The 22,317-nt window shown below is 33.6% G+C and overlaps 1 protein-coding gene across 9 annotated transcripts in view; it reads left to right on the top strand.

Moving 5' to 3' along the window:
• OSBPL9 (oxysterol binding protein like 9) overlaps nucleotides 1-22,317 on the top strand; it is a 57,330-nt gene that overhangs the window by 1,988 nt on the left and 33,025 nt on the right. For 4 of the 9 annotated variants that reach the window (XM_087929907.1, XM_087929908.1, XM_026707070.2 and 1 more), the window contains exons 2-4: nucleotides 5,661-5,711; nucleotides 12,038-12,116; nucleotides 19,931-20,007. Coding sequence is in view for 4 of the 9 variants with exons in the window: in XM_026707070.2 (XP_026562855.2) it covers nucleotides 5,661-5,711; nucleotides 12,038-12,116; nucleotides 19,931-20,007 (207 nt within the window). In the remaining 5 variants the exon portion in view is untranslated. Of the gene's footprint in view, nucleotides 1-5,660; nucleotides 5,712-12,037; nucleotides 12,117-16,508; nucleotides 16,582-19,930; nucleotides 20,008-21,868; nucleotides 22,294-22,317 lie in introns of those variants that run through there. The other 5 variants (XM_026707074.2, XM_087929910.1, XM_087929909.1 and 2 more) reach the window with 4 other exon arrangements.

The following is a 22,317-nucleotide window of genomic DNA, read 5'->3' on the forward strand; positions in this document are numbered from 1 at the left end:
AAGGCAGGACTAGAACTCAGTCTCCCAATTTCTAGACTGATGTCTTAAACTGTACACCAAACTTTAAAAATTAAGTTTTAAACTTTTTAAAAGTATTTTTAAAAATTGAGTAAAATTAACTGTTAGTGTCTTTTTGTGTACCATACTTTGTCATATATTCCTCTCTTCCCTTCATCTTACTAGATTTTAATTTGTTCAAACTAAATATATATTCTGTCATTTAAATATTATGCAAGTTGTAGAAATTGCTCTTTTTTATGGGACTAGTTCCAGTTGCTACTTTGTATACATTTCCTTCAGAAAGACTTAATTTAAAATTGGTTGCTAATTTTTTGTTATCTGTTTTATATCCTGGCCAATTCTCTTCGTTATTTCTACAACTCCTCTGGTTTTGTTATGATATACTATAGAATATGCATCAAGTTCACCATGGTATAAAGAAACAGTAATCTTTTCTGCCTGTTACTCTAGTATCCAGTTTCTTTTTTTATGTATATAATTGCTAAACTGCTATCTTCAGGGAACAATTCAAGAGTACATGCAGTGAATTTATACCGGTAATGTAAAAATATAAAAATAATAATAAAAACACCTAGGCAAAAATCTCAATAGCCCAAACAGCAGGATACATAAAACAAGCAAATTAACAAAACTATCAGAATGTTCCAACTACTACAGGAGGAAGAAATTAATTTCTTAATTTATTATTGTGTAATATTTTCCCTACAAAAATGGTTGTTTAGTAATCTTAAGTGTATGATTTATAATAATAAAAATTGTATAGAATGTAAGTGATCATTGATATATATAGATATTATTGGAATAGAAGTTAAAAATAGGAAAATAAGTGGAAGTTGCATAAAATAATACTGAATGAGATAGAAATATACCCAATCTGATACTTTTAGCAGAATGTGATAGGTACTAGTTCTGATGTATGATTTTGAAATTATCCTATTTAAATCTACACAACTTTTTTTCTCTGGATATTTAAACTATACATTGTTATCATTAATTATCAGCCATGCTAGATCAACTATATGGGATTAATAGTCCAAAATATCTGGAAACATTATTGTGTTTACTAGTCTTGTTCTAGTTCTTGGGTGCCTTTTTAATCTGTAAAGAACATAAATCATGTTATTTTAGGAAATAATTTGCTTATCAATATATGTTCAGTACATAAAGTAACAACTAGTTTAAAGCTTTAATTTAGCAGGCTTCCATTCAGCTGTCTTAGAATGAAACAAACTAAATTTCTATTCAGATTATTTCAGTCTCTTACCCCCACCCCGAAATAATGTCCATATCCATTGCATCTATAGTGATATGGACAAGATAGGTCAGTTTACATTTCTATGTCATATATTTGTATGAACCTATGTATTTACATAAATGTTAATTAACTCAGATACATAAAAATGCTAGGGAGCACTCTGGAAGGCCTTCTACCTCCTTTCTTGTTATATAGACTGAGAACAAAGTAAACAAGCTGTTTACAGGATTAAAAGCAATCAAAAAGCACAAAAAGCTCCAAGAGCAGAAATGTGAAATAACTGGTTTCTTATTTAGCACATATTTTCTGCTTTAAATTAAAGCACTTGATCTGAAGGGACATGTAATATCAGATTACTTCAAATAAAGGGCTATGAAGTGATCTCATTCAGGAAAATTATGTTACAATATTTTAATGTGTTGTACACTTCTACACTTCTACAACATTTGGAAGTTTTAGAATAGGTTCATAGGTACTTTATTACAGTTATATAGACTGTATTTTATTACAAATGAAAAGAAAAAGTGCAAGACAATAAGTAAAAACCACAGTAAAATATATTAGAAAACTGGTGGGATCAAGGTATCATGTATTTTACAGTAGTAAAACGAAGTATAAGTGCATTAAGAGAAATAAAATTGCACTGATTGGGTAGTAGCAACTTCAGTTTAAATGGATTTGGGAGGCTTGGAAATCTGACTTGAGGGTTTTTTTTTCTGCAATGAAGCATTTTTGTAATATGAGCAAAGAACTGCTTCAACAGTTAGAACTAAGAGATTATCTAAGAGTTTATGTAATTGTGTCTAATACAAGGCAAATAAATAGCCTGCTAGATCAGAATCTTTTTCCTGTGTCAGTTTTTTTAATAGTTGATATTTTGAGAGGACAACTGTCTACGTTGGTTTAATAAATAGTTCCTTAACTTCTAGTAATTTAACAAGATTACTTTTTGTACTAATATGTAGACAGAAGAAATTGTTCAATTAATCACTTTTAAATTCTTAAATTATTTGTAACTTTGCAAAATTTTACTATTTTACTTTTAATTGATTACTTTGTGAAATTTTACCTTTCTGGAGACAGAAAAGAATTAAAAAATTCCATATGGAAATAAAACTAAATTATAGGTATATAGTGAAAGGTATTGATGGATAAATTCTATGTTTGCTGTGAACTGTACCAAATTCTCTGTTCAGAAAAGAATACTGTAGACTATTTATTTGGGATTTTGTTATTAACACCAGCAGATTTATTTATTTGCTGACATTTCTGTGTTGCTTTACTCAAAATGACCTGGATATCCTACAGCAAAAATGAGGAGTAAACAATTAATAAATATACTAGCATAATCCAGTGTGATAAATTGCAGACTTCACATTTCCCATATCTCATTCTCAGAACCAGGTTCTTGGAGAAGTTCATAGGGTTTGTATATATGATTTATATATACATGAACAAGTGTGCCAACAGGAGGTGTGCCAACATTGAGAATGCCCTACTTCAGGGTCTTTGCAAATGCAACTCCTTATGGGAATGGGTTCTTCAGCAGGGCATTGGATCTTAGAGCAAGCAGTTCTGAAGATAACCAACATCAGACATGTGCTGGGCTTTAAAGGTGATAACCCTAACCTTGAACTGCAAAGAGAAACTGACTGACAGCCAGTGCAGCTCCTGGAGTAAACATGCTATATGGGTATACATGCACATCACTATCAGAGTGACTGTGTTAAATCAGTGTAAGTTTTCAGATGGTTTTCAAGGGCAGCCCTGTATAGAGTAAATTGCAATAGTCTGCTTGTAAATTGATGAATGTATGCGTGATTTTATGCAATGCGAGTGAAAAAAGATGTAATTGTACAAATGCTTTCCTAGATAAGATTTATAAGATAAGAATTATATATAAGATAAGATTTATAAGATGCCCAAGCAGGAGAGACCTTGGATAGCAATGGTTACCTCTGCACAGTGGTTCCTTTATATCTGCACAGATAGTCAAAACATATTTTGGTTTTTCCTAATTGTTAATTTTTCTCTACAAACATCACTAATTTGTGTTATGCATAGGGAAACATGTAGAATTCTTTTGTGGAGTGAAACAAACAAACAAATCCTTCAGAAGAAAATGGCAATGCAGGATAATGACAATCATTTCTCTGCCATTATCAAAAAAAAAAACCCATGCATCCACAGAGACACTAGGAACTGAATTTGACTTGAAGGAGATTTACTTATACCATTTTATTTCAAATGCATGTATAGTCAATAATTTTAATCTCCCGCTATACACACACCTCCCAACCAAAACTGTTGTTTCTTTTTTCCCCGTGGAGCAAACATTTTATGGAAACAAGTTTAATGAAAGATGAGGCAAGGATTGAACTTCCACTGTCTTGCTTAATTACACAACATAGTTCTGAGAATCAAACTTCCTATAGGTTCTTCATTCTTGTTTTATGAGGGAAAATGGATTGATTTTTTTCAAACTTTTATTGTTCATCTCCCATATTCTTTCATCCTTACTTGTAGTTTCTCTCCCTCATTCTATCAAAGACTATTTCTTAGGAATAGCGAATGAGCTAATAAAGTGTTAAGTGAGAGAATGTGGGGAAAAACTAAAAGCATGCTTGGGAAAAGGTGATTATTTTCATTGAATTGAAAGCATTATACAAAAAAAAGCATTCAGTTGCATTAATCTCTTCTTTCACTGAAACATAAGTTTATTTGATCCGATAAGTTGTTCAGGTGAGCTGGATCAAATTCCTCTTGACATGAATATGACACTTGTATATAGTATCTAGCATACTTAACTGTCAATAAAATTCGGAATGTGATTCCTAATTCTATTTGCAATTAAACTGAACAAGGTAAATATCTGGTATTAAAATTTTAGCTTTAGTTATAAAATGTCAGTGTTATGCCTTAAGTTTACTTTCTTTGGATCTCTTGAAATTTATTTTTATATATTCTGTTTAGGAGCAGCTGCATGAGAAAATGATATTATAGTAGCTGTATTAAAGTGTTGTCAGTAGGAGTTATCTGTGCATCTTCCTGTCCTTCAAATCCCTTGTTATGGTTTGATTTTGGATCACTGCCCAATTCTATTAGCTTTTTCTATTAACAAACCATGCAAATAGGTCTGGGAAAAGTTTATATTCTGTTCTGTCATACTGAGATAAATGGGCTTTGAAATATCTTCATCCTTTTTATTCCCTTCACTCTTTTTAAAAGTAAAAACAAACACTTTGCAGCCATTCTTGTCCTCTTTGTAGATCTTTCTAGATTTCACAGATAGTCCTGGGTTGCACCCATTTGTTCAAAATTACGATGGCACTGAAAAAATTGACTTATCACTGTTCTTTGAAGTTCCAGCCATCACAGTATCCCTAGAGTTGCATAATAAAATTTTGAGGGCATGGTGACCAGTTCACACTTATGATCTCCATGCTGCCCACCACCCCCAGTTAACTTTTGTCATTTTTTTACTTGCTTCTACTCTGCCAAGGCTCGCCAATCCTGGCTAGCCTCAAGCCCCGCATCATTTGTTGGCCATACTGTGCACGGTGCCTTCACCACCGCCTCCACTTGCAACTGACATGCTGTGTGAGAAGCCATTGGCTAAGCAACTATCAGGAATTTCCTGGTAGATACTGTGGAAACATCATTGTGGGATGTTTGCCTTGCAGCTGTCAGTGCAGTACGGTGGGGAGGACTTTTAGCCCCTTCCTGACAGAGCAGCAGCACCCATCTCTGTTCCCTAGCACCTGCCCCAGCACCTATCCCTTCCCCTTGCTGCTTAGTAGCCGCACATTTGTCATTCGCACCTGCAGCTTTCACCCACTGGTCTGATTACCTGAGATTCCTGCCTCTTCCTACATGGTGTTCCCATGAGGTCCTCATTTAATGGCCTGCACTGTCCTGGGTTATGACAGCAACTGGGATTGCTGGAATTGCCATCACTACATGATTGTACTTTAGGACTGCATTGCCTACTGATGGAAATTCCAGTCCCAGTTGCCATCATAACACGAGGACTATCTGTGTTACAATATGGTCAGAATGCACACAGTTACAGAAGTAACTGTGTGTTAACTGGTATATCTTCTTCCATTATGTGTATACCATGTTAAGAACTACAGAATTGATATCAACAGATGATGAACTATTTTTGTTAAGTTTTATTATAAAATAAAAATAGAAAATAACCCCAGACATTAGAAAACAAAGAGAAAGAAAGAAAAGAAAGAAGAAAATGCAAGGAGAAAGAGCAAAATCTGGTGACTTCTGATATTTTTTCAGTGCAGTAAAAACAAAAAGTAAATACAACTTCAACCTCTTGCTTTGCATTTTACAACCTTTTTTGAAATGAATATTTTTTCTATTTCAGTCAAAAGATAAAATGATGCGAGGATCACGCAGAGGCTGTGTTAGACTAAGGGTAAGTATTTATTGGATAGATATTTGTGGGCTAGAAACTTGAGATGACTTATGTGCTTATTTCTATGTTTTTTAAAAAATATATAAATAAATCAACTTTACATTTCTTTTATATGCTACTAAAACTCACGTGTTTGTTTGTACTTTCAAGTTAGGCCAAACCGTGCATTATACGACAACAATTTTTGAATTGATTTATCTAAAATCTGTTAACTTAAATAATGTGTAAAAAATCCAGGACCCATTACTCCTATGGAATTGAAATTTCCACAGTTTTAGACTAGTTTTATTTCCAAAGTTGTTGGCTGTTGCAGCATCCCTTTGGTCATGTGATTGTGATTGCTGATGCTGCCTTCAAGCCTCCCACAAAGGAAGTCAATGGGGAAGTAAACAGGAAATTAGAAGTTGGTCTTATTTCCAGTTTTTTTGCCTGCTCATGGTCATTCCATTTAGCTGTTTCAGTAAGAAAATATTGCCTTATTATTGAAGTTCATTTCCTACTACAGTTATTTTTTTATTTATGATTCTCAGATGATCATGGAACTACTCAGCATTGGGGTGAAAAAATGTGGTCAACCTAAATTTATCGTTCATTCTGGTCACATCAAACTTCATTTACCTTTCGGTCAAAAAATAACCCAATGTGTCACTGGGTTGTCAAGTTTAATATAAATACATATAATTACTCAATCATAGAGTATTTGTAGTCTGTATGATTATATGGAGCAAGTTTCAAGAGTACCCATGGCCAATCTGCTGAGCTTTCAAATAAAGAAAAAACATGTCCAGTTTGCCTTGTCTGAACTTTTTGGATTACTACTTGAAAATTGTTTTTGTTTCTATTTCTGAGTAATAGAATATCCGTTCTATCTATGATAATACAAACAGTAATGATGAAAGTTTCCTACATTATTGGGAGAAAGTTATGGTAGTATATGATATTCCTGTAATATAATAATCCTGTTGTTCTTGTTTTGGGTAGACTGTGAAGTTAAGGTCTATATAGCAAACAGAAGATAGGTGATGAGGGAGAAAATTGCTAGTTATTTTCATACTTTGCCTAAATGATATTGAACAGAATTTGATTTTTAAAAAATATGTCAATAAATATAAATTGGCAATTATGTATTTTCTTACCTAGTAGTAAGTTTCCCTAAATTCAGTGTTATGTTTTTCCTGAGAAGAAATGCATAATGTTTCTGTGCATTTTCTTTGCAGTGTTATATGGCATGTTGATTGGACAAAATAGAATCAGAGTTTCTTTTTCTAATTTTGAATTTTTAACCCTTAATGTATAATTGTCTAAATGTTTACAAATATTTTTTATTTGTATTTATATTCTACCTTCTGTCCAGAAGCTAAAGGGCTTATTTTTAAAACAACCTGATGAAACAGACTTACCTCAGAGAGAGTTGGCTAAATGGAGCACATTGCTGGTTCACCTCAGATAGAAAAATGTCTTGGACTAATTGTACTGAGCAATGTCAGCTTTCTGTGATTCAGTTTGGCTGTTCAGCTTGAATCTGGGTGTGACTGGATTGTTTTAACAATGGTTTGTTAAATAAACCACATTTGGTTGGATCCATGTAAAACATGGCTTACAAATTAAGTATATTTATATAGTGAGCTATGTCACAATAACTATTGTGTTTTTGTGTAATGTCTGTGTCTTGTTCTGAAATGTGTGCATGTTTGAAGAAGGCTCTATGTATTTCTTCTCTAAGTGTACCCTGTATAACATATCAATTATATTAATTTTCTAGCACGGACAAGGTATTAATATTTTTCCAGAATCTTTCAGGACAGCACAGAACACAGTTCTCCCTAAAATACGCTAGTAACTTGTGTATGAAGCAGCCTTTTTTGAGAGTGTACATATGTATGATCACTTTTGAAGACATAGTTGTGAGTCTACTTTAAGGCCAATACCCATCAGAATTTTAATCAGGACTTAGAATTAAAATTTATTATGCATGTTACAATAGTTTTTCTTGTTTCTATTTATGTTAAAAACCAGTTGGAAAATCTGTCCTTAAAATATTGGCATAAATTTTCAGTTCTGCCAATTCTTCTTACTTATCTCTAATATCATTGATAATTAACCATTGGATTTTTTGATTATGCTTTCATCTTTCTGATTTCTTAAATCATCCAAGTGATTTAATTTTAAATCCAAATCAAATCATTTAGAGTTAATAAGGCATGGGGTAGAAAAAATGGTCAGAAGTGCAAAAGGACACTACTTTGGGAAATAAACCTATGACATGTGAGTTAGTTAAACAGTGTATTCGCCAAGAGGCCTATTTATTGACAGTTAATACTGCCATACTGCACATATGTGTATTTGCCTCTGAACTAAGTAATTGGTGTTTCTATATGTAGTCCCTTTGCAGGTATATTTACTAGACACTGCATCTATAGTCATTTATTCAAAGTATGCTTGTAAGTTAAAAAAAAAAATCAAAATGAACAATTTCCTGAGACATATTAGTAGGGCAAGAAAATACTAATCACTAAGAGAATTTTACTTATTTTAATGTAACAAAAATATAGTAATCTGTCAAAAAGTATAGCTTCTCTTATACTTTTTCTTGTTCTAATATTGATTTATCGTTCTTTGAAGATGGCTAGATCTTTAAGAATCTAAGAGCTGTTTAAAATAATGATTATACTATATTTAATAATTGAATAAAATGAGGAGCTTCCAGACTGCTAGGGCAACCCATTTGACCCACTGGGCTTTTGTCAAAGAGTCTTCTCTCTGTGCAAAAATTTGTAATCATTTACAAAAAAATAATTAAAATTAATTCACATCATGAAATGCTAACTTCATTTATGAAGATCCCAGAAATAATGGTGTTGAATGAGTTATAGTTACAACCAGTCCTCAAAGTTATGGTCATTGTTGTGCCACCACCATGATCATGTGATTGTAGTTAGGGCTGCAACCAGCTTATATTTATGATAGTTGCAATGTCCCCTAGTCATATGATTGCAGTTTGTAATCTCAGTTGACTTCCCACCAGAAAAAATGAAGGGGGAAACTAGCGGAGAAAGGTCACTTCGCTGTGGTTAATCAGCTCCAGTCTTCCCATGCACAGTGTCAAATACCCTCCTTACAGGACATTGTTGTTATCTTTTCCTTGGATTTCTTGCACTTGCATTGACCTACATCCTCCCTCCCTTGGTCTCCCTGCACTGTGTTATGCTCTCTTTCCCTTAGAGCTCCTAGTCTCACACCCTGCTGTCACCCCTCAGGTTCTTTAAATTTATACTTATCAAGAATTTAATATAAGTAGTCCTTGACTTACAACACTTCATTTAGTGACCGTTCAAAGTTACAATGGCATTGAAAAAAGCAACTTATGATTGTTGTAGCATCCTCATAATCATGTGATCAAAATTCAGACACTTGGCAATTGGTTCATATTTATGACCGTTGCTGTGTCCCAAAGTCACGGGACCCACTTTAATGACCTTCTGACTAGCAAAGTCAGTGGGGAATCCAGACTCACTTAACATCCCGGTTACTAACTTATCAACTGCAGTGTTTCAGTTAACGGTGGCAAGAAAGGTAGCAAAATGAGGCCAAAATTATTTAACAAATATTTCACTTAACAACATAAATTTTGGGCTCCATTGTGGTTGTAAGCCAAGGACTACCTGTAATGACATTTATTAGTTACAGAAAGTAAAATGTAAATCTAAAGAAAAAAGATAGAAGAAAACAAGTTGTGAATTTACAATGACTTCTCACTGTCTCTTCAACTGATACAGATAAACCTATTTTCCTTCCTTCCTCTTATCTTTTCCAGAAATCCTTTTAACCCCACATTAAATTCTCATCTTTTTCAGTCATTAAATCCAGAAATCATTACTTCACTTTTTAGCAAAAGTCCATAAAAGGTTTCCAGCCTTTTATAAAAGGTTGTCTTTTTTTTCTCCCTGGCCAAACAGTGCAGTTTTGCCACTTCCACTAATGCTAAAGTTTAAAGATCTATTTGTCCTTTGTATGTTAAATACTTTGTGCATAGAATAACCTTGCTATTATTACGATTTGTAAAATTAATCTTCCATGGGTGTTTCCTAATTCAGTACCCATAAGTCCCAATAAAATATTAACGTTTATACATTTTTGCAATAACACATTCATCATTTGTACAGTACTCATTTTCAGATTCCATTTTATGTTTCTCAGTTTTAATTACCCTTTTAATATTAAATATTTCTTTTGTGTGTATGAAAACTATGATCTTCTGTGGTCAATTGTTTGCTTTACTTCATTTTAAAGTCTTCATCTTCCTGTATTAATAAATCCTCTGTCCTCTGTTCCTCTTCTATAAAATGTTTCCTGTGCTAAGACCAATAAAGTTATTTTTGGACACAGCTGGGATTTGTATTTGTTCCATACATTTAGTACAGCATTTCATACAGTGATTTTTAAAATCAACATTGACTTTTCACGTAGCATAAAAAATCTATGCCAACCACACCTCAAGTTAGTCTTTCCAATTCTCATATAACCCTCAATTTTCTCTTTTGTTAGCTAAATAGAACCTAGTTTAACCAGTTCTTGACAGGTCAATTTGTTAATATTTTGTTTTTGTTTTTTGAACTGGGAACCTGAGACATATAGTATAATTTTCAGTGAGACTTTGCCCTAAGTAGAATGTGACAGTTATCGCCTTTGATCTCCACTTTATGATCCTTTTAATATACCCTAAAGAGTTTGCCTTTTTACCGGCTTGGGTATCAGCTTGGATTCAGTCTGTGATCTAGTAAAACACCTAGAATCTTTCCACATACTGCTACTCCCTCATCCTGTACAGGTAGTCCTCAACTTACAGTCACAATTGAGCCCAAAATTTCTGTTGCTGTGAGACATTTGTTAAAACAGTTTTATCCCACTTTATGACCTTTCTTGCCACAGTTGTTAAGTGAATCATTGCACTTGTTAAATTAATAACATGGTTGTTAAGTGAATCTGGCTTCTCTATTGACTTTGCTTGTCAGAAGGTTATAAAAGGTTATCACATGACTCTGGGATATCGCAACCAGCATAAATATGAGTCGGTTGCTAAGCGTCTGAATTTTGATCACATGACCATGGGGATGCTGTAATTGTCGTGTTATAAGTTACTTTGTTTAGTGCTATTGCCACTTTGAAAGGCCATTAAATGAACTGTTGTAAGTTGAGGACTACCTGTATTTGTGCTATTAATTTTTTCCTATCTAGATTACTGCTATTAAATTTCATCCTGTTAATTTTGATCCACTGGTTGTGCCTGTGATCATCATTTGATCATCATTTCAGTCCACTTAACAAAGTGCATAACCAAAAAATAGGTTATTTATTGTGATTTCTGGACTACTATTCTTCTAGCATGACAGGAACACAGCAAGTGCAATATCTGGTCAAAATGCAGTCCATTTAGGTAGCCTACAATAGCCCACCCCACCATACAGCTCCCAGCATTCTTTTTGTTGCCATGCCCACTGCATTTTGTTTTCACCTGCCTTAGTAATGCATTAGTCTCCCTCTGTTTGTCTCTATTCTCCTCTTCCCTTCTTTCTTGTCTTCAAATGTCCCCCCTTATGTGTCTCCCTACATATTCATCCCTCTCTTTAGTTCACTTAATCTTTCCACACTGTTAATTCTTTTCCATGACTTTCCTTCACTGTTTTTCCCCAACACCTCTCTGATCTTAATCTTTCTCTCCAGTCTTCTTGTGCTGCAGTCCTTTTGCCTGCCTCAACTTTCCAGTCTAATTGTGTTGCCATTTAGAAAATAAAACAGCATTATAATTAAAAGTTATATGGAATCCAAATAACTATGCAGTTGCAGACTCAAACTAATTGCAATAATAGATTGAAAACAATAGAATAAGACGTATTTAAGCATACCATATAAATTATATATTGTATGAAATTATAATTTTTTGAAGGACCCTAATTCTCATATATGTGAACTACTTGAGTTTATAAGAATACTCAAATCCATGTTTGGATTTGAGGATGCCTAGGTTACTTTAGTCTAAGCTTAATGTGGAAAAGTAATTTATTTTTTTAGTTTGTGATTTCCTGCCAAAAAATCCCTATCCTTTCAGTTTTGAAATAAAATGCTGCAGTGTCATATTTGAAAAGCTACAATATATAATCTGCATAAAGTACAATTAGTCTAACAAACATTGTTTAATTTTTAGATACTGAATCAGTAAGCCTTAGAAAATTTGTCTGAATTTTGCATTCTAGTCTTGTAGAAATAGACTGCATGCTGCTGTGATGTCACTGCTTTGCTTATCAGGATTTTTGCTCTTTGTTTCACAGGGAGCTGTGATTGGTATAGATGATGAAGACGACAGCACCTTCACAATAACTGTTGATCAGAAAACCTTCCATTTCCAGGGTGAGCTGAAAGAAAAGCTCCTTATTACATTAATTCAATCACAGAAAATGTTCGGATGTTTAATTAATAGAGTAATTTAAAAAACTGTAGAAATTGAAGTGCTTGGAAATGTACAGAGAACATTCTGGACTCAGGAGCACTATGGGTTAGGCAGGGATTTATATCTGCAGTGTATACATATGTGCTGGAAAAAACTAGCATTGGCAGCATGTGCAGATTAAAAATTTAAAGGCTGTATCAGTGAAGGGGGAAAGAATAATGGGTTTTTGTTGATGGGTATTCTTGCAACAACAACAAAAAAAGAAAGAAAGAAAAGAAAGAAAGCACCACCGGTCTTTAATATCAAGAACTGCTGTTGTGCTTTCTGCACAGAGAGAGCCACAAAGACCATGTAAGGTTGCAGCTTTTGTTGATATAGAATCTAAATGGGAGATGAGAGGGAACATTTGATTTAAAGGTGGACTTCTGACTCAGGATTTACATGCTCTCATTTATTTCATCCATATTTCATTGCTGTTGTCAACCAATCACCATTCTGCTGCCATTTACCTTTTTATTCATATTTACTAATTCCAATGCCATCTGTTACTGCTATGTTTCGTCATTGCATGCTATGGTTGACAAGTAGAAAGGGTAAGGTGCTGTGTTTTTTATTTGTACTTTATATAACCTGCAAAATAAATGTTTGTAGCTACTGGTTTAAGATATAAATGTTATATAATGTTACTATTTCTAAGCTTGCTGTTTTACTTTAAATCAATTGTTTTCTCTGATTGCTAAATTTTTGTTTTTAATTCTCGGTAACCTGTAAATTATTTCCTTATGAGTAAGCATTTATTTATTTTTATTAAATTGATTCATTCTGCATTAAAATCTGTAAAATTTATAGTAGAATATCTTTGTTTTATCTTTGTATAGAAAATTCTAATCTTTATCAACATTCATGAAATACCTATAAAGATAACTTCTATGTCATGTATAATTTGTATTCTCAATGACTTGGCTAACCTATAGCTTTTTTTGGGGGGGGGGGCATTACATTAAACAATGCACAATAGAAAAATTTTGCATTGCAAGTTTGCAGTATTACGATGTAATGTATATTTATCTCACAGTTTCAGAATTTCTGCATAAAGCTACAAAACATAGCAGAATACAAGTTTTTAACCACATTTTTTTGAGCAGAAAAATTGTTAATGCTAATAATCTATACTCTTGGGAAGGCATTAGCTCTGTTGCAGAGCTTGATGAATGTCATTTTCTACTGCAGCTGTTAAAGGAACTGCAGTTCTACAGTTTTTGTTACCTGCAGAAAGGAGATTATCTTGAGAGATAAGGTGATTAAAAACAAAATAATGTTATCTTTGAAATATCCACTAAAATTAATTATACTTGGATTTAACATTACTGTGATTTTACTGTTATATTAATATATAGCACGGGATGATGCTGCAATTTTTAAAACAAGGACTAAATATCTAGGAGATTCCTCTTATGTGGACCAATTACTTATGTATTAGCAGTAACACAGATGCTATTATCTGTGGCCTATTAGCAACTTAAGAATGATAAAATACAATTGTACTTTTAAAAAGTTCTAGCTGTGTTTTAACATACAAACATATGTGGTACATTTGTATTATGAAATGCAAAGTTTTTTTTCTTACTTTTGGTTCACTTTACCATATTCTAGAGAAATGAAATTACTTCTTCACATTCTAAGAGCTGATTCACCTTTTTAATTTTAGAATTTATCTAATTATATCTTCAGAAATATATTGATATACATGCTATATACAGTTCAATATGAGCATTTCCTATACCTATAGATCAATATGAAGAACCTCTTTGGGGCAGAAATGTTGAATGGCTAACTGGGTATGGGCGTTGGGATACAGCTCTGTGGATGAAAGACTGGCCTTACATTTTGACAGTGAGGGGCAGAGAGAATGCTGGGTAGGCCATTGAAGGAAATGAGGAACTTGTACATTAGCACAGGTTCCTTCTTCTATCCCAGTAAATGGTGGTCAGATTATTCAGTGATTAAACCCAGGCCAGTGCTAGTAAATTCCAGGTGTGTACATAATAAAACTGTATCCATCTATGCCTCAGTGATATGAGCATGTAGATTCTATAATATGATTTGGATAAGCACTAATGAGGAAGTTTTGCTCTTGCGAGTGTCGGGTTCTTCATGAACCATTATACCAAGGGCAGGGAAGATATGTGGCCACAACAATTTAAGAAATCCAGGGAACGAACAGTACTGCCCTGGTACTAGCTAGATGCAAGTCACATTATGTAAGATTGAGGCTGAAGCTGTAGACAGGGTACAGGTACAGTATTCTTTATTGAAGGAATGGGTTTGTGGTTCCTTTTTGACTCAGCATCTGGTGGAGGAAGCTATGGCCAAGCAGACCTTTGGTTGGTTTTGGTTGGTGCACAAATTATAGCCCTGCTTGGAGGAAGAGGCATTGGCAACAGTGACCTTCATTACATACTTAAATCAACACAGCATATTACATGGAGCTGCTAGATTGTTGGTGGGTAGAACATCTTATTTTTTGATTCCTGCATTTAGTTCCAATTTTAAAAAAAGAGTATAACCTATAAAGCTTTATAATGTATAGTGCCAGGTTACAACAAGGACTACCTATTAGACTGTCAAGCGGGACCCCATTAAGGATAGCATGTATAAAAGGAGGTTTGAACTAAAAGGCAAGATGCTTTAGTTGTTATAGTTTAGTTGTGAAACATGTTGACTCTGCAAATACTTTTGGCCACTTTTCTTCTGGTTTTTAGAAAACTTTAGAAAACTTTTTAAGGGGACCCTTCATAAAATACATCATTTTTTTTCCCATTGATGTCATTGTATGGTAGGATTGTTGAAATTCTTCTAACTCATCCAAGGTTAGGGATTGGTGCAGTAAAAAAATTACATACATTTCACACTTCGGGTGTTATACAAAGCTCTTTCTACATTAGATAAAACAATCAAATCTATAGAATAAAAAAAAATCTGGGATAGCTATGAACTATTGGTAAGCAGATATTTTTTAAAACATTTGTTCTATTTGGTTAGAAAGTGAGGTAGAAAGGTTTACTGAAATCATATGACAAATTACAGATTTTGAAATATTTTAATGTAACATATGATGTATAAACACTAGGCAGAATTCAACTTCCAGTACTCCGTGTTTTTTGAATTCTTTGGGAATCAGAGAAAGCAGAACTACTGCCATTCATATTATAATGAATCAATCCTAAGAATAAACTAGGAATACTAGATGCTGCATAATCAGTATAAAAATGAAAGCCAGAATAATGAATTGTTTTCAACATTTTATTTAAGAGAAAATGCTTAAGTAATAAAATATAAAAGGGGTATATAGATATTTTAAAAATGTACTATCCAACTGCCAAAACTATGTGGATAGGGGGGAAAACCCCTCTATAAGCACTAATACAAGAGAGGATAAAATAATTAAAAGTAGGAAAGGTTCCAAATAAAGATTTTATTTTAAACACTGTAAAATATTTGAGGAAGTAGTCCCAATAATAAACAGATTACAATATTCAGAAAATTTATGAGGACAGTATCTACTTAATTTTGAAATCAAGCAAAGATGCCCTTAGGTGCAACAATTATAGCCCTATTTCATTAAATATGACTGTACACTTGAGGCACCTTTGGCTGCTGATTTACTTAGCGCAGGTGGGTTTTGTTCTCAAGAGACAGAACAGTTCCTTTATACATTCTGGTAAACACTGCAAAAGCATGGCAGTGCCTTTACTGTGCATGGTCCTTTATCTGAACCTAAAGAGTCTTTGATAAATCCTCACTGAGTATATGTGCACCAGGTTCTGGAGAATGTGGGAAAGAGATAGTTCAAGTTCATTCTCAGTGATGGGAATTTACTGTGAGTAAATTATTTTCTCTCAGCGCAACCTATTTCAGAGGACTGCTGTTATAGCGATAAAAGGGAGCACCCCAGGTAAGCTACCTTCAATTATTGGAAGTGAGCCAGGCTCTTAAATAAATAAATGGCCCTGCCCACTCATTCTATAAATTGCTTCAAAGTTTTGCATTGAGATTCTGAAAAGAAGTAACCAATGGATTCCATTGTCAGCCATTGTAATCAAGAACTCAAAGTGGCTAATAAGAATAATGAACAGAAGATCTGTTGGACTTTGTCTTAAAAGAGATAAGACAAATTGCAAAACTTGACCTATGAGTGCATATAAAATGTGTTACTCAGAAAACACCAACCTTGTGTCTTCCCTTCCCTTGTGCTTTCTCTTTTCATCCCTTCTTATTATCTTTAGTCTCTTGTGTATTTGTGCTGTTTGTTCTTGTATGTGTAGCTGAAATATATATTGTAAAATCAGTGTTTGTTGCTGATAACAAGTGCAGTTACTGTTGATGGTGCAGGTGAAATAATTTTCTGTAGCTGGATATAGATTGGTAATTTTTTCCCGTATTCAAAATAAAATGTTTAAACCAATGATCTTAAAATGACTTTAGTTACTAAGTTATAAATTCCTATCATGCTATTTAATAGGAGCCTATACCTAAGTGTTTTCAACTTGTTTGTTCTTGAAGAAGTATGAGTGACTTTGTATTCACTTCTAGAATATAGGTTGCACTGATAGTGTTTTACCATACTAGTCAGCTGAAAGATGTAATCATTTTTTGTTTTGTTCAGATCTTTTAGTCATTATTCATGTCTGTATATTACTGAATATCTTACAATAGTATTACATAGTGTTGTATATTCCTATCTATTGCCTGGGAAAGTGTTATGAAATTTACTAATATATGTAGTTTGCCATGGAGATTGCTTAATTTCTAGAAAAAAAATACTATTGCTGTAGTTTCTACACCACATTTCTTCTGTATATGAGGTATGCTTCAATGTTTATCTTAAATTATATAGTAACCAAAATCTAGTATGACACCAAGCTGTTCCTGTAACTGTCTTTTAATCCAGTTCTGGTAATAACTCTTGATAACAGTGGCATAGATACATATGTTGATAACTGTCAGCGAGTTTTGTCTGGGAATATTTGAAAGTGTTAAAATTGTTTCATGTAGGGTTAATAATTATGGAAAAATGCAAAGGGAAAATGAGGAGCTTCTTTGTTTAATTTTATATCAATTATCATTAAACCTTTAGATCAAACTATTATGTTTCTATTTGATTTAAAAAATATATACACTCAGAATGTTTTATTTTTAGACTGGTAAGCAACAGGAAAAGCATGTGGTAAATTAATTGTGTTCAGCATAAATGAATCTGAGACTATACAGTTATGAACTGTACTGATTATTAAAATTTGGGAATCCAAAAAGTAAAATTGATTAAAATGCCCTCTGGAAAGAATAATCAATGTTACAATCAGGAATGATGAGACTATTGTAATTAATGCAGTTGTTTTCCTCTTTCATTATTAAATTAATAAGACTTTTTAAAATCAAGGCGGACCATGTGTATTCCACTGGATATAATAATATATAAGGACATGATTTTAAAAATACAGACATAAAGGGATCTAAGGCTGAATAATTCATATCTTCTCCAGATTTTGAATGCATTGAGGCTTCTGAGTAAATGTTTTAGATTGCATCATTAGAAAGGTAAAATATTTTATACAAGTCTTATTGCTGCTAATATGAAGAATGATGATGAAGACCATCTGGCAACTGCAGATAATCCAGAATGTAGTAGCAGTTTTGTGTACCCCAGGGTTCACTCAAGTAACACCATTGCTGCATGAGCAACTCTGGCTTCCAGTTGCTTTTTGGATACAATTAATGATGCTAGTTACTTTTTTTAAAGCTGTTCATAACATAGAGTTTAGTTGCTTGTGGGATTACCTATCCCTGAGGGTATCTGTCCATCCTACTAGGTTAGATGGGAAGGATGTTAAATGTTACCTGATAGGACCTCAGAGGTGTGACTTCTCAATAGCTGCCCCAGCCTTTTGAAACAGCTCCCACCTGAGATTCAACAGATTTTAGCCTTCCAGAGGGTTGTGAAGATCTGACTCTTTCCCCAAGTGGAAGTGAGTAGGACTAGGATGAGGAAGATTGATTTGGACTCTGAGGGAGGGTACTTTTATTCTTAACTGTTGTTTATGGATTGTTGAGCCATTTGGATCCATCATATGAGCCATGTAAGTCCTGTAAATGTGACATGTGGCCATGTAAAGTCCTGTAAATACATAAATATCGGAACAGATATTTCTGTACCTCTCTTGAATATAAATAGATTAGAAGCAATGTAAATCTGAAATCTGAAATTTGTTTATAGCAGATCTTTTCTATTTGGTTAATGTTATTGAAATCTGATACAATACTTTATCTTTCCATATAGAGACTTCACAACAGTTTTTTTGTCTGCGTTATAAAATGTAATATTTTATTAATCCATAATCTCTTTGAATTTGAGAAATAATGGATACATTCAACAAAATACTAATCCAGTATAAGAACATCAACATCTGACAAACATTGCCCTGCTTCCTTCCTTGGAGTTAGCATAAACAACAGATGAGGGAATATGGGAGGGGTGTTACAAGGAGGCAAGTGTGTTATTGGCAGCACTTCAGTGAAACTGGGCTACTGTAGAGGAGTATGGAGATAGCCTTGAAGAAAATGTGCAGCATCTATTACAAAAATTCCTGAAAGGAATAACAAAGAAACTCAGGTTAGCTTACCCTGATGCTCTTAGGTATAAGAGGGAGGGAAAGAAAGGCTTTTAAGATTCTAGTATTATACCATAACAAAATAGATATTTTGATGATTAGAAGAAATAAGCTATAAAAAGAAGGGAATTATGATATAATTTTAAAAGAAGTTTGATTAGAATTATATGTCAAACTGACAAAAGATCAGAAGCCATACACATTTTTTTTCTTTTTTCTGGCTCCTTTTTCTTTTTCACGTTAATTTTACTATATTTTTCTTTAAATGTTTTTTATTATATATGTAAAATCTTTTGATAAAAACTATTTTTTCTAAAAAACTAGCAATGTAGTTCTTATGGCTGTTTCCTAATGTAGCCTACTTCAAATGGCTAACAATTATAACCAATTATAACATGCTTTGTGTGCCGGTAGCCATGATAACAGCAAACTAAAGATAAGCACAATTTTGTTAGTGTAACTTTATAATAAAGTAGAATTGGCTTATCTTGTCATGTTTCCTATATGGCCTAACTGGTGAGGTTGACTGTATCTTTCAGCTAGGGTAGCTGAGTTGGAATGTAAGCCAAGTACTATATAGCAGACCCTACATTTTTGTTTATTTTGTTGTGATCTTGATTTTAGGAATTAATATTTGTAGTGGACTATTGTAATTATGTTACCTATATGGTTAATTGGAGTGTAAAGAAACTTTGCTCTGTGATTTAGAAGGTTACTGTTAATAAGGTTCATTATATTGTTCTTGACATTTTAAAAACAAATCTATTTAATCAGAAGCATATTTTATTTTGTGTCTCTTTTATGCTATTGTTTCCAGATCTGCAATATTTCTGAACTTGAAAGACTCATGTTCAAACAGAATGAGGCTGGTTCCTACCAATTAGCCTTATTGTAAAAAATGTAAATCTGTTCCCAGAAATAGAAAACATTCAATAAAAAAAGAAATAATTCATGATACTGACATTTAGCCTTGTTGCTTTATTTATTAATCAAACATTATTTATTAATAAAATTTGTATAGCAGCCCATCCTGTAAAAAGTTATTACAGGTGGTGTTTATTTACTGTTAAATTAAGCCCACAAGTACATTTTTAATATTCTTTCAGCTCGAGATGCTGATGAAAGAGAGAAATGGATTCATGCTTTAGAAGAAACCATCCTTCGTCATACTCTTCAGCTCCAGGTAGGTTCATTTGCACTCTGCTTTAAAATTATAAAATTGTTAAGAGTGTTTGCTCAAATGAATTCATAAAAATTGATGAATACATTCCATAGTATATTTAGATGAATACAGCTTTCTGTTGAAATACAGTATATCAGTATTAATTATAAAATCAAAGCATTTAAAATGTTTCAGACAGAAAGCATTTCAGCTGTATTAATAAATTTTGAAATAGCTCTGTATTGCCAGTTTACAGATAGAAACTGTTCTTTTAAAATCTGAAAAATTAGGAACATTGATTGAAAATATTTTCAAATAAGTCTTATTCAGTATCTTTTCAGCAACAGGCTTGCGGTTATAATTTGTATTTTTGTTGAATTGTTTTATATATTCATCCATAGCTGCATGTCAGGTTTGGAGACATGAAGTGCAAAGTTTCTACACTGAAACGAAGAACAGCTATATAAATCCATTGACTAAAATAATAGTAATACTATTGTAAGTTTCCTGGTTTTTTTTTTTTAGGTTTTTTAAAAATTCAAAACAAAACCAAAAAGCCAAATATTTCTTCTTCAGTGCAACTATCTTTGTTGTTTGGATACTTGCAAATGGAACTTAAGCAAAATTCTAAACAAGTTTTAAGGAAAAAGCTTGAGTGTGTCTATTTTTAATAAAAAGACGACTATCATGGTAATTACAGTATGTCTTATACAACTAGGTTTCTTCCTCATATAAACATCTGCAGGCAACGCTTTTTGCCAAAATCAGCCTTAGATGTTAAATTGTGTTTTTATCAGTCCAGCAAAAACAAAACAAAAAAGCAAAAAATAAAATCCAACATTGAAATACATTAAAACATGACTAAGACTTTTAAATTTTATCATTTGAATTAATGTATTTCAACTCTGAAATACTCTTTCATATTACAAAGTGAAGAGTTCTTTTCAAGGTATTAATTTTAAACTATAACATTTTCACTTCGGGCTTAGTGTGACTGAGTGAAAAAGTGTTCCACTGTGGAATATTTAAATGAAATTTACAATAATTTTCAAACAATAAATCTTTGTAAAAGCAGTCTTAGATTTAGGTGGACAATTATGCAGTTTTATTTGAAAGTCTATCCAACTTAGACTATTCTATTTCTTCCTATCTTTTTGTTAACCTTATTGTCTCTCAGACGCAGAGATTCTATTAATTCTCACCACTGCAGGTCCTTTTGATCTCAGAGCAATTTTTCTTAAGAGTGCAGCTAGGAGTATGTATGTATGCATGTATGTATTTATGTCAATTGCTTACAAGTTAATAGGTATAAGTAAAAGCATAGTTATGAATACATGAATACATATAAGAAAAATAAAAATAAATGAAACAATAGGACAGGGACAGTAGGCACGTTGGTGGGCTTATGCACACCCCCTACAGACATCTTAGGAAAAGGGTGAGGTCAATAGTAGAGTCTAAGGTTAAACCACAGTCAGGTAGAGTATTCCAGACATTGGCCACTCTGTTGCTGAAGTCCGTATTTCCTGCAGTCAAGTTTGGTGCGGTTAACCTTGAGTTTGTATCTATTGTTTGCTCTTGTGTTGTTATGGTTGAAGCTGAAGTATTCATTGACAGGTAGGACATTGCAATGTATGATTTTACATACTTACACTTAAGAACTGGAAAGCTCCCGGGTGGAATAAGGCATGCTCTTTTGATTCCTGTCAAATAAACATCAGGCAGGTTTTTTTTTACAACATCGTAAAAATGTTTAAATCTGCTTCGTAGTGAGGGATTCTGTATGGCTAAGCTGAAACTTGCAGAGAAGGGTGGGGAAATCGAACTCGGCGGACGACCGCTGCAGCCAATTGCAAGCACGTTGACGTATTGAAATAACTAAAATGGGGGCGGAGGAAATCTGAATGGATTTGTGGCATCGTCAGCGCTGCGCGAGAAGTTCTGGCCAGATAAATGGGTTGTGAATGGCAGAGCCAGGAGTGCGGTAATTTGTCTTAATTCACTGCCAACAGAGTCCCCTCCACACAGCGATGGCAGTCGCTCCACAGGAAAGCAAAGGAATGCTGCGATGCGTGTTGACTGTGTTTCCCTTCCGATTCTTCCGCGGGAAGGAGGATGGGTCAGGTTAAAGGACACCTGACCCCTAGCCAATCGTGTCCCTCTTGGCTTTAAGCCTGTAACTCTGAACAGCGGGGATTTGCGACGCGGCCACTCTACCGGGAGAGGCGGGGAGGGAAAAGGAGAGGAGGGAGATCTTTTAAGACCCTTTGTCGAGAGGCGTGAGCGGCCGTGAAAAGAATGGCTAGTGTGAGTAGGAAACAGATTTTTGGT

The sequence above is a fragment of the Pseudonaja textilis genome, chromosome 3 (assembly GCF_049901715.1).
Source record: "Pseudonaja textilis isolate UNSWEBS1 chromosome 3, rPseTex1.2, whole genome shotgun sequence".
In the NCBI taxonomy this organism is placed as follows: domain Eukaryota; kingdom Metazoa; phylum Chordata; class Lepidosauria; order Squamata; family Elapidae; genus Pseudonaja; species Pseudonaja textilis.